Consider the following 16,218-nt stretch of genomic DNA (forward strand, 5'->3'; position numbering starts at 1 on the left):
TGGGATTTAGTTCCTAGACCAAAATATAAGCATATACTTAGCACAAAATGGATTTTCAAAAATAAGTCGAATGAAAATGGCATCAACCGTCTAAGTCTTAAAGATGGTTGTCTAAACATGTCCTTTGTTTCTCAAATTGAACCTTTTAAAGTCAAAGAAGCCTTGGATGATGATCAATGGATTATATCCATGCAAGAGGAACTAAATAAATTTGAAAGAAATAAATTTTGGGATTTAGTTCCTATACCAAAATATAAGCATATACTTAGCACAAAATGGATTTTCAAAAATAAGCCGGATGAAAATGGCATCATCATAAGGAATGAGGAAAGATTAGTAGCCCAAGGCCATAATCAAGAAGAATGTATAGACTTCGATAAAACATTCTCTCGTGTTGCTAGACTAGAAGCAATTAGATTATTATTAGCATGTGCTTGTTATTTGAATTTTCAATTGTACCAAATGGATGTCAAAAGTGTATTCTTGAATGGTTACATACTTGAAGAATTTTATGTAAGTAAACCTCCAGTATTTGAAGACTTAAAACATCCTTCTCATGTGAACAAACTCAAAAAGGCATTGTATGGATTAAAGCAAGCACCAAGAGCATGGTATGATAGGTTAAGATATTTTATTTATGAAAATGACTTCGAATAGGGTAAAGTCGACACTACTCTTTTTATTAAAAGAATTAATAAACATACTCTCTTAATGCAAATCTATGTAGATGACATCATATTTGAATCCACAAATGAATCCTTATGTGAAGAATTCTCATCAATCATGCAAGGCAAATTGGAAATGTCCATGATGGGTAAGTTGAACTACCTCCTTGGTGTAGCGGTAAACAATTGAGATTAAGCTATTGATTAACTTAACTCACAAAGCAAGAGTCATCACTGCGTTTTTATTATTTCCAAAGGAAAGGGAAAAATGACGAACAAAACCGAAAGAAGTTTTAAAATAAAAACTAATAAAAAGAGATAAGGATTCGGGGGTTAGTTATGCAAAGGGAAAGTATTAACATCCTAAACATATATAGTACTCTATAGGAACCTCTTTGAAAAATATGTGCATTTTGACTTTAAAATGGTGTTGTTTGCAAATGATTGGAGAGATGCGAAAAAATGTTTTTTTTTAATTTTGTTTTTTCCAAGACTTCCTGAGTCTCATGCCTATGTACCAACAAAGTGCAATGGAGGATCAAAACCTCGTAGTTCGTGGTAAAAATAAAAAAAGATGTTTATTTTGATTCATTTATAATGAAAATACATTTTGTCATTTTAAGGAGAATACTCAACTAGTCACCCACAAGTATGAGAACTTTGCATCACCATAGAGAAGGGCTCCAACTTGGACAAAGATCAACAAGTATGCCATTAACTCTCTTGGATGGAAAAGGATTATCGTCAATACTATGGGGATAGTAAAATTACATCTCAACTATGGAAATGACTCATGTCTAAACTTTGAGGAAAACATTTTAAAAGAAAAAAAATGCACAAAGGGCAAAAAAAATGGTTTGTATGAGTTATGTATTTTTTTAGTCTTTTTGAAATTTGTCTGAATATGCTTAAGATGTATTAGTATTTATTAAGAAAAATGTTTTGAAAATCACTTGACAAAAGTAAAAGCTTATTAAGAAAGTGGTTCAAGTTTGAAAATAATAAAGTTTTGAAAAGAGATAGGAGATTTTGAAAATTAAAGATAGGGAGAAGAAGAAGAAGGGATTATCCTAGAATATAGAGTAAAAGCTAGGGAGGAAAAATCTAACCAAGAGATAGAAAGATTTATGACATAAGTCAAGCAAGAATTATCTTCTTTAGATTAAGCCTCAAGCAAGCCAAATAAGAAAAGAATAATCCATGTGTCAGATGAAACCAAGATAACCAAGCAAAGTCTTCAAAAGAAGTCCAAAGTCAAAGGTATCAGATGAATTCCAAGGTCTCAAATCACAAGCTTCCAAAAACAAGGGTCAAGATCCTAGTCCTAAGTCCATAACTCCATAACAATGCCAAAGATAGTAACCACAAGTCCATGAATCAGGAGAACCAAAATATTTAGAGTTTTTTCCTTTATTAATGTCTTAAAAGAAAAAAGAAGTCCAAATGGACAAAGAGAAAATAGCATAAGCATAAACAATATGACATGAAATGCTAAAATAAAAGTATAAAGTAAATAGCAAGAAATAAAAGTATAAGATAAAAATGACATTAAAGTAAAGTTAATACAATAATATGTTAGTAAGTTATGTTAGTAATAAAAAATGAAAGATGATTTGGTCATTTTTTGGAGAACACTCAACTATTCACCCACAAGTATGAAAATATGGACCTTTACATCACATATGAGAAGGGCTTCAACTTGGATGAAATCAACAAGTATGCCACTAGCTCTCTTAGGTGAAAAGGAAACAAATTTTTTCACACAATACCATATAGAATAGGAGACTTACAATCTCGCTTATGAAAATGACTTATTTTCGGGACAAATTTAGCGCTATGTTAAGCAATCGTAATTGGACATATGTAGAAGTCACAACTATCTGAGGTCGGTCAATAATAATATTTGTGTTAATACATGCTAGAGAAATGATATGTAAATCATTCTCCTTAAGTTATGCCACACAAAAAAAGAAAATGGGATTGATCAAGCACATAGGTTAGGAGAGAGGTCCATTACATCAATTCATACTTCATGATATTTAGGACAAACTTATGCATCAGTCCAAAGTACCTTAAATGATTCATGATCAATTATGAGGTAGATTTGAAATGATGAAAGTTCATCAAGTACCAATCCATACATCATGAACAAAATGGACACAAACCATCCAATTGATCAGGGGGAAAGAAAGAGAAAGTGATGAAGAAGAAGAAGAGAAAACAAATCCAAATTGGGTCAAATGTCTGATCAAGTCATCATCAAAATCAATCATCCATTTTGGTGGATTATGGTTTCACCCCATCAACACCCAAGATCCATTGAGTTTGATGAGACCTATGATCAAAACAACCATGACCCAAGGCTAACAGAAGTCAACAAAGGTCAAACAAGCATAAGATGCAATAAAATTAAATAAAATGCCTTAAACATATTTTTAAAATGAATTTTAAAAGGGAAATAAAAGAGAAAATTCATAAAGTCCTTCAAAACACCAAATAAATGGCCAACAAAATTACAGAAGGTCGGAAATAAAATAACAAACATAAAATAAATTTTTCAGAAATTTTAAATGCTTAAAAGTATTTTTAAAACCAATTAAAACAAAGGAGAAAAGAGAAAATTCAAGAAAAATATAAAATCAAGAAAATAAAATATTGAAAAATAAAAATCAGATGAAGAAAAATAAAAGATAATTTTAGAAATTATTTTGAGATTTTTTGGATCAAAATGAATTTATTATGAATTTTAAAAGAAAAATCAATTTAAAAAGAAAAAAGAAAAATAAATAAAAAAATCAGAAAAAATACAGAGCATTGGATTTGACCTCATTAATTGACGTTGCAGATCTAACAATCCTCAGGCTAGAGCGCACGATGGAAATTGACAAAAATGAAACACAAGCTCCAATTTAAAATAAACCATTCGAAACATTTCAAATGGTCAACATGTCCAGCAAACTCAGATGACCTGAGATAAACTCCAGTCATCTTCTCTGATGGTCCTTCACCGGAGTTTCATCGTTTTACAAATTCAAAGCACGGGACTATCACCAATGTGATCGCCTCCTCATCACGAATTCAACCTCTTGCTCAATTCATTTATCTAAACTGAGCATGGAGAATTTTAGAGAAGTTTCAGAAGCAAGCAAGGCACAAAAAATAAAATTAAATGATGAACACAATCAATCAACACAAGATAAGTTAGGGGAAAGCATTAGAGAGTGAAGGACTACATTGTAGTAACTTGTTTGAGTTCAAATGATGCTCAGAACTACCTTGTCCAAATCATGATCAGAAGTTGATGAAGCTCGATCTGGTCATGACACTTCAGAAGGTCTTAGAGCTTGAGAATTGTTGCAAAAGCTTCAGAGAAGACCGAAGATGCTAATGGAATCAAGAAATTGAATTGAAACAAGTTGGAATTCAAAACATGATAGTTCAATTTTCTTGAAAAATTTCAGAGTGCAACAAAGATTTCTTGGCTCTCAAAATATTGGAAATGAAGCAAGCATGTTGCTCTATTTATTGGGAATGTGTTGGGATCCTAATACGTATGGGATGAAGCTCAATTCTTGCAAAACGAATTTGATCAGAATATGTGAAAAATGTGACTTATTCACCCAAGCCTTCTCAGCCTTCAAGTGTTCAACTTGTTGAACTTTATCCGCTAGTTGGGCCATATCCCTTAGGTATTATGTATCCAATTTTTTTCCTAACTGAATAATTTAATCCCCCAGCGGCCATTTCAACTAATTCGTGCTCAGGAACTTGAGCGAGGCACCTTGTCTTCAATAGCCATAACCGATTTAAGTAATCATCGATCGACTCAATGAATTTTCGCTTCACACTCGACAATTCTTTCAGATTGATCTTAGATTGACCCATATAAAATTGTTCATGGAAAAACCTTTCAAAATGAGTCCAATCATTAATAGAATATGCAAAGAGAGTTGTAAATCATGTAAAAGCATTATTTGTAATAGAACTAGGAAATTATCTCATCCTTAAGTTCTCATTATTTGCTATGTCCCTCATTTCAATCAAATATCGAGCAATATGTTCGACTGTGGACTCATTAGTATCACCAACAAATTTGGTGAATTTAGGCACCTTCCATCCTCTTGGGAGTTCTGTTTTCAACACATATTCTGACACAGGAGATGTATAATTTGGCCTATGTAAGCCCATGTTCACACCATTTTGCGCCATTATTCTTTCGACTATGGCCGCAATATTATTTCATCCTAATAGATTTTCTTGTCGAACTTGACGAACCACTTGGTTTGCATCCTAGTCTCGATTAACCATTAAAACTGGTGGGCGATCTACCTCTATAGCCCTCTCTGGTTCGATCACGTGGGGCACAAATTGTTGCCCTGATTTACTGTGTTTTCCTCATGAAATATTCCCTCGTTTCAAACTGGACTAGCTAATTGAGGTTGCACAATAGGTCGAACTTGCACCTGAGGGGCGCCAAAAAAATCAATAATTCGATTCATTTTAGGTTCCAATTGTTGGTAACTTTGATTCGTGTTTTGAACCAATGGGTTAAATATAATAGTCGTTTATTGAGTAAGCGTGTTAACCATATCATGGTTACTCTCGTCTATCTATTGTCTCATCGCCATGACATAATTCGTAGTGAATATTGGCATTGCTTGGGAACCAAATCCCATCCTCAATTGGGGTTGCATGGTTCGACCATGGTTGCCTATGGACGATCCTGATGCCAATAATGATGAATATTCATTTGCAGCATTGCCAACAAATGTCGAAAGGTTGTATGTAAGTTTTCCATCATTGATGTTGGCATACCATGAGGTTGTTCACGCGCCAGGGCATTGACATTGTAAAACTTATGGGAAAATGCCTAAAATTCGTTGCCATAATTGGTCTAGGAGTCACTGGGTGACTCTGTGTCATCGAAAGGGAAAATGTTACCTCTTCTTAGGCTATTGACAGTACAACCATTATTAACGGCATCATCGTAGTCGGCGATATGACCATCGTGCTAGCAATATAGGGGATTGGTTCAGTCGCACTTGCAGTGATTGTGCCTTCCCTCGTGCTATTAGATGGTTGTTTTTGGGAGTAACCATTTTCCTAACGTATTTCCTCACTGATTTTCTAACTTATTTTCTGGTTATTTTTCCACTCCTCAATCTCATGCACACTTGCACAATGAGAAGTTCCTTAAATGAAGAACTTCGCAAATGATTTTTCCAAAACAAAAAAATATATATAAACTCACACAAAAAGGGTCCCACTGGCCGTGCCAATTTATTTACTGTGGAATTTAGTAAACAAAAATAATTTTCAATTTACTTAAGCGATTAAAATTTAAAAAATCTCAGGACATATTTGTGTGAATCATAAGTTTTAAACAAATGTGACATCAAAATCAAAAATATAAAGTTTGAGAATAGTGACAAATTAAATTGTAAAATCGAAATATAAAGAAACTTAAAGAATGACCGAAACTAAATTCAATGCAATAAATGACTTGAAAATAAATACTTTAATTTGTAGAAGTGGAACGACGTACATACATTTCTGACTCTTTTCTCACAAACACACCTTGAGTTATGTAGAACTTGTGTACAATTGTGGACCTTTAAAACATAAGTGAACGCCAACTTATATATTAATCATAAGTTAATTGTCTATAACGCTCGACTAAGCATAACATGCCACGTCTTCGTTTCCATGCAGACTTTGTATTCGACGGACTCGCACATGTCCTTAAGTAACTGTTTGATCTTATCTATTTAGACCTCATTCGTCTCCCTAGAATAAACATCATGTAAACTCTAAATTTCACTAAATCTCAAAATTAATAAACTCGTTGATCTCCGTCTAATAATAATTTTGACTGAAATTAATAGTCATTATCAATAAATCAAATTCGTCAAGATCTTTATTGCCACGTGACCATTTCAACTTTTAAACAAAATTATTGTCACATTTTTTATAATTAATGTTTAGTGTCGAAAATATTAGATAATAGTAGGTAGTAGAGTAATTGATAGAATAGTAAAAAAGAATGCCATTGCAATAAAAATAAAAATAAAAAAGAGTGAAATTGCATGTCTATAAATTTCCACGTTCCACCATATTCCAACAAAGACATTACGTGTTCATTACCTAGGCATTCCGTCAAGGCGTCAACGCAAACTTCGATCAATCATTTTCATAATGTCATAGTACCAACAAAGAAAATATATTTTAAAATGACACTTTTCTTTCCTTTCATGATTATTTTAAATATTTTGACAACAGATTTTTCTTCCACAGTGACATATTCATGAGACTGATGACAAACCTGTAACCGCTTCATTCAACAAAACCCATTCTATTTTATTTTCTTTTTTTCATTTAATTTACTTTCCCAAAACAGAAATATTCCGAACGCGCCTTTTCCAGTTTCTTCATCGCTCACATTCCTCCTTACCGTACGTTTCCACCAATCTTCTATCACCCACCATTCAACTTTGCATTATCATTTCTTTTTTTATCATGCTTTATTGTATGTTTTTTTGCAATTCTGTTAATTTGTTACTGGAAATAACTGAATTAGGGTTTTTGTTGGTTGCTTGAAAATTTTACCAGAAGTAAAATGATTTGATACTAGAATATTGATTTAGAGGGTCTACATTAGGAAATGTAGTGTGCAAACTAGAAAAGTGAACAATTTGAGGGAATTTGGATTTTTTTTATCTTGATGTTATTCATTTAGCAACCTTGTTTATTTAATCAGGATGATGCAATTGAGCGATACAACCGATTCAACCACCCTCGGTTATTGGTTAAATTGGAGGGTTTATTTGTGTGTATTTTCTGTTTTGCTGTGTATGGTTCTTGCATCTTTTACAATATGGAAGCGCGAAAGTTCAAGGAACCTCACATTTGACAAACGAGAAAACCAGCAAGATAGGGATTTGTGTGGCGATGAAGCGTGGAAGCCATGCCTTAAAAGCATTCATCCTGCTTGTTTGCTAGCTTTTCGAGTTGTTTCGTTCGCTTCTCTTCTGGCGTCGCTAATTGCCAAACTCCATGTTACCCGCGGCGTAACATTTTACTATTACACTCAGTGAGTATTTCCCATTTCTTTTCCATTTGTTTCAAACTTTAGGTTTCAGATTTTTTGCCATTTCATTCGTAAATTGTGATTGTAAACTGTCTAATTTTGGATTTCTTCCAGGTGGACCTTCACTCTGGTTACGATTTATTTTGGGGTATGGCTCTTGATTCTCCTTGGAAGTCTTTAATTAAACCAATCCTATTCATGTATCTCATTTTGCACCTTTGTGATGTTTTACACATTAAAAATTTAGTAGTCAGGTAAAGCCTAAAGGTATACAAGAATTTTAATTTCGGAAGTCTTGACATATTTATGTCTCACAATTTGAACTTTCTTTTTGTAGTGTGGATCTATGCTATCAGTTTATGGGTGTTATATGTATAGAAAATCAACAGAGACCACCTTTAATGAGGATGTTACTAGAATAGATGAAGAGCAAGGTCCATATTTGCCTCTCTTATACCAGGATGCCACAAATGTATCTAGAACGGAACCCCTAGCGAATACTAACATTAACATACAAAAGAATCAACATGCACCCATTTGGAGTTACATTTTTCATATTTTATTCCAGGTATCAACAAGTATTGAATAGAAAAACACAAACTTGGTCTTAATGTATGTTGAGAAGTTCAGTTATTTGCTTTCCCTTACATTTTTCTTTTATGTTTGTGAGTGTTCTATACATTGTTCTTCTCTTTTTTTAAGTGTGATCCGTTGTTTTTTTTTTTTCTTTTATGTTTTGCATCTTGCATTTTCTTAGCTCCTTCAACTGTATGGTTTTGTCGTGTTTTTAGTCTTATGTGAATTCCATGTGCACAATAACTACTCCTTTCGTTTCTAATCTTTGGTCGTTTAAGCTTTTTATTTCTTTCCCAAAAACTTTGTTTGCTTTATGAAACCAAGATACAATTAAGCATGTTTTTCTCCTTGTCCCATTACAAAAGTCAAAGTCATACATTAAATAAATTTAGAGTAAATCAGTCTATATATGTCTAAATTTATTATTTCATAATGTATGTGCCCATACTGTAAGGGATCAAAGATCATGACATAGGGAATAATTTATTGAGCTGAACTGCATGCTGATTGCTGACTAATCGGATGTTTTGGACCTAATTGCATGAAAAGTCAGATGATTTTGCATGTTAATGAAGTTCAACTGAATACACGAACTTTACATCCTTTATTATAATTTATAGAATTTAACATCTGTCTGCGATGATTACAAGGTTGCATTACTGTTCCTTGAATTTAATATGTTTCATTATGTATTTAAACAGATTAGTGCAGGAGCCGTCATGCTTACGGATTGCGTTTATTGGCTCATTATTTTTCCATTCCTTACCCTGAGAGATTATGATTTAAACTTTGTGAGTAGCAATTTAAATATTTTCATACTTATATTTCTTGTTTCGTGCTTTTCTAAGGCAATCTTCGGTGAATTTCAAATTAATATGTTCTACTTTGACTGGAAACATCAAAATGAGGTTATTGGTTCAATATATATGATCTGATTTGAAATGAATTTGAATTCTTACATCAAGATACATATTTTTTTTCTCTTTCTTCAGGATCTCTAATTTGGAAAGGAAGATTATAATTCCTATATCTTAAATTATGGGTAACCCTTACTCATTGATCTAACTTATGTGGTTGAGCTGGGAAAAAAACTCCAATTCTAAGATAGTTTGAGTCCATGCTCTAGGAACATTGGGCCTAAACGTCACGGAGTGAGTTCGAAAGTTAGTCTTTATTGCAGCCACCCTGCTACTGAGATTGTTCATTTGCCTTCATGACAGTTGTAAACCACCTTTATTGCGCTGGTGGGTTAGTCCAATATCACTTATATATATGGTACTCGAATTCTAACCTTTACAAGGCTTAGGCAGTCCTCACCTTTCACTGAATTTCCGGGGATGAGTTAGGACATGTGCCTGAATTCTAAGAATAATCAATATTATTAGGATACTCGTAACATTGGATATCTGCATATCGTCTTTGGGGATAATCAAAGTGTTTCCCAACTTGACCCCCAACATGGCCCTCGGTCTCAGTATTCTAAATTAAAAATTTAACTACATATAAAGATTCATCCAATTGATATATCATATTATGGTCTTAATTTAATTGATTTCTATTAGTGTCTTTTTTTCTCCCCTCACCTCTACTACACGTCCTAATGATTTACTCATCATTGTTTCCTCCCTGTGCAGATGACAGTGAACATGCATACAGTAAATTTTGTTTTGCTCTTTGGTGATGCAGCTTTAAATTGCCTGGTGAATGTTTTCATGAACTTTTTAGAATCCTCATTTAGAGTAATTGCAAAAACACAATGTTAATTTTTTTAACCTACATGTTCCAGCGAATACCTTGGTCTGGGATGTCTTTCTTTGTGTTATGGACAGGTGTTTATGTAATTGTTCAGTGGATAATTCATGCTTGCGTCTCAATTTGGTAAGTATGCTATATTTATTGTCAGATTTTGCGGCACAATGGTTTATCTAACAATGGTGACTCTTCTCGTTCTTACAGGTGGCCTTACCCATTTCTTGATTTGTCATCACCTTATGCACCCTTGTGGTAAACCATTTCATTCTTTAGTACTACTACTTATTATGTTTTCTTATTAAACGACGAGTGGAAAACATATTGCCCAATGCTCTACATTTTAACTCTTGTGGAACTTAAGGCATTGTGAGAAAAGAGATTTTCCTTTCCATGCAAGATTTTATTCTGGTGATTTTTGAAGTGCAATATGGAACTGAAGAATCATGAAAAACAAAATGAAAACTCGGTTTAGAATCAATTTTGAGGCCATTACTTTATCTAGCAAAACATGGCTTTCGTGTTGCCGAATCTTGGACTATATCCTAAAAGTCCTCATTTTCTCTTCACTTTTGAATATTTCGGATTAATAATATGCTTAATCCATTTTGTTTTTATGTTTTGTGAACTTTAGGTACTTGTTGCTGGCATTAATGCATATTCCATGTTATGGCTTCTTTATGCTGGTTCTAGAAATGAAACATTATTTCTTATCCAAATGGTTCCCATCCTCTTATCAGTGCTAAAGGTTGAGTGGTATCCTAGTCGGATTCGATGTTATGCAGTGAAGCCTGTCAAAACTGGATTCACTCTCGACTGTTAAATAGTTGAAATCGGGTCTGATATCGGATAATCAGAATACTCATCTGCCTATGAGTCACAACTCATAACTGTGTATTCTAGTTATTACTAAAATCTCTTGCTAAAACAGTTTTAGCAAGAGATGTCATGCTAAAAATTACAAATGTACAATTAAAAAAGCTTTTAGAAAATAGTTTACTTAAAGATAGTTGAGACATCTCTGTATCCTTACCCATTTAACATTTTGGGATGTTAATGTGGCTTAACAGAAGATCATGTAAAGTTGTATAGCATTGTAATCTTGGTTTCCTTTTAATAGACTAAAAGAAAAAAAATTATTTGGTCACAACAAAGTATTTAGTGGAGTTTATTTTATGTCATAGTTAATCATTCCTCTTATCATCCATCAACTTGGTTTGTCTTAGGGTTAGAGAACAAGTGATTGGGTTGGATTATTTCACATCTATTTATTAAATAGGTTACTTTTGATACACTGAAAATGCAAAATAGTCACACTGCTAGTCAATCAGAAACAATTATATTTGTGACATTTCATATAGTTATAATTAAAGCAAAAAAGTTCAATAATTCAATTATTATAATTTATTGATTGATAATGTAACAACTATTGATTGATAATTTATTTCACACCTAAACGAAAAAAAGTATTTCACATTGAGTTTCACAATTTTTCTATTATCTTCGTAAGGTGGAAGAAAGTATTTTACATCGAGGTTCACAATTTCTCTATTATCTTCATAAGGTGGAAGATTTTGTAGTATGTAAATTCAGATCTGTAAGAGGGATATACCCGTTAATCATAAATTCAATTGAGGGCTTCTCGTCGTTGAAGTAGACATATACGAAATGTCAATTGATGTTCTTTCCGGTGTAATGTGTTTTGGTATGGGAGATGCATCACAGATACCATCTTGTTATCATAATTTGAAGATAATACGAAATGTCAATTGATGTTCTTTCCGGTGTAATGTGTTTTGGTATGGGAGATGCATCACAGATACCATCTTGTTATCATAATTTGAAGATATGTATTTCTGGAACCTCTCAAATAAAAACATAATATATAATATTAATACAAGATTACATATAAAATATTATTGAATAAAAATTAAAATGAATTAAAATATTTGTCGTCGGCTAAATCTATATCTATGGGTGGTACATCCTTTGACTTTTGTTTATTTAATTCTCTTTAAATCTCGTTCAATTTTATAAACTCTTGCCTCTTTTTTGTAAAATAGTCCGGCAAAATCTCGACTTTTGTTGTTGAATGAGTTGTCCACTTCGGTGTTGTAAGTGGTATAGGGCATCCCAGTTTCAAATTTGAATTTTGAGTTGGGGCAATGTGAAGTGAAAAAAATGTTTCCAAGAAACTGTATCTTGTAAGATCAATACACACTTTATCATTCGCACTTATTATGAGATGATTCATTTCAAGGAAGCGCATTCATTTATCTCTCGGTGCGGTCCACTAATGCAAGGAAAATTATATTAATAAATTGCATCAAAATTTTCTTTTTTCTCGTACAGTCGTGTGTATGATTCTTTATGACCCCTCAACTCTTTGATAAGTTAATGGCAGACAAGTGTGTGATTCTTTTCTCCTCTATCGAGCAAAGCACAACAGCTCTAAAACTGCAGTTACCGTCACCCTTAACATTGACGATTCGTTCAGTGTATTTATGCATAAAAATTGACATCTCGTCAATTAATAAATTTTTTGACGGAAACGGTGAAGGAGAGGGTATGCTAATGTGGCTCCTTTGAAAACACTTTTTTTATTTTATTTTGGAGTTGGTGAATCTAAAAAAAGTTTGTCAACATGCTCAAAATATGAAGGAGCTTGCATCATTGAATTGTCATTTGGTGTATATTTGACCTTCTTTGGAGTACCTTTTGTTTTTACCGATTGAGAGAGTAGTTTCAAGTTTGTGGTTTTCGGGTAAGCAGTATTCCTCAATTTCTCTTTGATGTGGAGTTCCATATTTGTCATCGACTTAAAAAAATCTAGCTTGCATCACTTCTTATTCGGTCAAGATATAGATATTTGATTTACCATCTTTCATGACACCATCATCAACAAACCTGAGCCTTTTCCAGTGAGTGTTGTCATACCCTAATTTTTCCCCTTAATCAATAAATCAATGCATTCAAAAAGCATTCGCATTATCTACATCCACTTCTAAAACCTTCTTTTCCAAACTTATAAAACCTTCTTTTTCACACATTCCTTATTGCATATTCCTCCTTCCACTTCTAACAACAAGTTTTCTCTCTCTTAGTATTTCAAAACATGAGCATAACTGTGTGAGAGAGATGATAGATATATTAAAGTGTACGTTAGGATATTTTTGAATTTGATCCTTTTTTTTTGTGAGTCCCTATATTCCACTTTTGTATTGAGTTAGTTTTTAGGGTTAGAATTATGTTTAAAAAATGTGGCAGAATTAACGATGCACACGTGCAAATACTGAGTTGGTTATCATCGTTGACATGACAGTTTTTTTTTCTTTTTCCATTTTTTTAATACCAAGTATTCTCACATCAACTTTTTATATTATTGTTTTTTTGTTTTGATGTTAAATCCTAAAATTCAAATTTTTTAAAATGGTATCAAGAGAAGTTAAACCCATGACCATTGCATCAACATGGTAGTATATAACCACTAGACCAATTAACACATTAGCTTAATTTATTGCAACAAATTTATATATTACATAAATGATATAGAATTATCAAAATAGTTTAATTATTTCATATCATTAAATAGTTTAATTCGTATTTCAAGTACCTAATGTTTTAACTATTTATTTTATTATTATTTCAACTATATAATATTTCAATTACAAATATTTTAATTATTTAATTTATTAAACATTTCAAATATTTAATATTTTTATTAAAAATTAGTTTATCAAATATTTCAACTATTAAATGGCAACTATTAATATTTCAACTAAAAATTAGTTTATTAGTAATATTAATATTTAAAATATTAATAGTTGAAATATTAATAAACTAATTATTAGTTGAAATATTAAATAGTTAAAATATTAAATAATTAAACATTAAATAATTGAAATATTTAATAAATTAATTATTTAATAAATTAAATAATTGAAATATTAATAATTGAAATATTAAAGAGTTGAAATAATAATAAAATCAATAGTTGAAATACTAAGAGTTGAAATATTAGATATTTGAAATACTACTTAAACTATTTAATGATATAAAATAATTAAACTATTTAATAAACTATTTAGGTAATTATAGATCATTTATGTAACATATAAGTTTGATGCAATAAATTAAACAAATGTGTTGCTTCATCTAGTGGTTATGTACTACCAAGTTAATGCAATAGTCATGAGTTTAACTCAAGTTGACGTGGAAATACTGAGTATTAAAAAAATGAAAGAAAAAAGAAAGTATGTCAAGTTAGTGATGTTAACCAACTCAACATTTTTAGGTTTTTTTACCAAGATAACCCACTTTTTCGAAGAAATTCCCAAAATACCCCACTTTTCAGCAAAATTCCCAAAATACCCCACTTTTAGGAGGAGGCGCCAATTGGATTGGCGACCCCTCTTAAAAATTGCAAGGAGGCGCCAATCCAATTGGCGCCTATGTGTTATTTTTAAGAGGAGGCGCCAATTCAATTGGCGACTCCCTTAAAAAAGTCTCAAATGAAAAAACCTCTAACATGAAAGTTGTAGATATTTTCAAGACAATGAATTTGGATATAAATTTTGCATCATTTGGATTTTTTATGAGAAAGTTATGGGCAGTTGAAGTTGGACTTCTGAGTTTTTGAACTGTTATCTGACCTATAATGTTTTGTATTATTGCATGTGTTTCCTTTAGGAATATGAATTTTTGTTCAACATAACATTTTAAGTAGACATCTTAAATTTTCCAATGCACTTGGTCCCAGTTCAAAATAATTAAAAATGAGTGAGTTAGGTCTTTGCGAACTTGACCCAAAATTAGGGTTTATGTCAAAACAAGTGTATGTGAATTTTGCCAAAAGGGACCAACTTCAAGCCCTTCTGTTTGAATGATAAAAGTCTCAAATGACAAAACCTTCAACATAAAAGTTGTATATCTTTTCAAGATAATGAATTTGGACTAAAGTTTTGCATCATTTTCAATTTGTATGAGAAAGGTATGGGCACCTGAACTTGGACTCTTTGACATTTTAACTGTTATCTGACCTATAATATTTTGTATTATTGCATGTGTTTGTGTTAGAGTTATGAATTTTTGTCCAACATAACAAGTGAAGTAGACATCTTAAATTTTCCAATGCACTTGGTCCCACCTCAAAATAATTAAAAATGAGTGAGTTAGGTCCTTGCGAACTTGACCCAAAATTAGGGTTTCTGTCAAAACATGTGTATGTGAATTTTGCCAAAAGGGACCAAATTCAAGCCCTTCAACATAAAAATAACAAGCCCTTGAATTAGGGTTTCTGACCTATAATGTTTTGTATTATGATATGTGTTTATTTTAAGTAGACATCTCAATGGAGTTTCAGTCAAAACATGTATATGTGAATTTTGCCAAAATGGAGTTTAGACAAAGAAACGTAATGTTTGGAGTTTACACAAAGATAAATTTGACATAATATGAATTGATATTAATAAAATTTGGATTTTACACAAATAATCCTAATGGTGATGACCGAGATCACCTAACCGACCTCCGGTCCCACATCCCCTAGCTACCCTAACCCTTGGCCCTAACCCACGTTGACGATTCTGCACCGGTGTTTGTTCATCTGATGGTCCAGGAGCGTCATTACCTCCTACAGGAGAAGATCCGTTGAGGTATTTAGCCAACTCAGCATAGTCTTCAGTATTTTGTTAGTTGTAATTTTAAGTGTCGGGTTTTTGTTATCGTATCCACAGGGATTGTAAGATATCACCGCCGTTTGATGGTTGTATTAATTCTAGCTCAATGTAACAATAGGGTTTTGGTTGGTTGTCACGTTATCTTGCATAAAAAGGTAATAAATTGCGGAATAAAGTTTTGGTTTGAATAAATGAGAAATATTGTCAAAGTTAGGGTTCGATGATCACTTTGCATGTATTTGTTCGGTCAACAATCTTATAAACTCCTTTAGATGATAAATCATTTCACAAAGTCCTCCCAATATGTTTCTCTCGAACACACATTGTGAGTTTTCCCATTTTGATCCATTGTTTCTCTCGAACACAATCTATCAAAATGACAACTTTTTGGTTCAACCTTATGGTGAACAAAATCATTCATTACTATCTCTAGCTAACAAACAAGATTGGATGAAAACCTAGG

The 16,218-nt window shown here is 32.2% G+C and overlaps 1 protein-coding gene across 1 annotated transcript; it reads left to right on the forward strand.

Annotated features, from left to right (window-relative positions):
* The first annotated feature begins 6,838 nt into the window (after positions 1-6,838).
* On the forward strand, positions 6,839-11,282 carry LOC127083726 (uncharacterized). The gene is made up of 9 exons (XM_051024058.1): positions 6,839-7,117; positions 7,423-7,755; positions 7,867-7,900; positions 8,090-8,320; positions 9,030-9,119; positions 9,963-10,028; positions 10,115-10,206; positions 10,285-10,332; positions 10,712-11,282. Exons 2-9 carry the CDS (start codon positions 7,424-7,426, stop codon positions 10,821-10,823), a joined length of 1,005 nt encoding a protein of 334 aa, XP_050880015.1. The 5' UTR covers positions 6,839-7,117; position 7,423; the 3' UTR covers positions 10,824-11,282.
* The last annotated feature ends 4,936 nt before the right edge of the window (positions 11,283-16,218 follow it).

Source organism: Lathyrus oleraceus, chromosome 5 (assembly GCF_024323335.1).
Source record: "Lathyrus oleraceus cultivar Zhongwan6 chromosome 5, CAAS_Psat_ZW6_1.0, whole genome shotgun sequence".
Lineage (NCBI taxonomy): Eukaryota > Viridiplantae > Streptophyta > Magnoliopsida > Fabales > Fabaceae > Lathyrus > Lathyrus oleraceus.

What these genes read in the sequence shown, in the direction of transcription:
- LOC127083726 (XM_051024058.1), top strand. Translation starts at nt 7,424, where the DNA reads ATGATGCAATTGAGCGATACAACCGATTCAACCACCCTCGGTTATTGG. An exon ending in TTTTTCATATTTTATTCCAG is followed by an intron (nt 8,321 to 9,029) that starts GTATCAACAAGT and finishes GTATTTAAACAG; the next exon opens with ATTAGTGCAGGAGCCGTCAT. An exon ending in GAGATTATGATTTAAACTTT is followed by an intron (nt 9,120 to 9,962) that starts GTGAGTAGCAAT and finishes CTCCCTGTGCAG; the next exon opens with ATGACAGTGAACATGCATAC.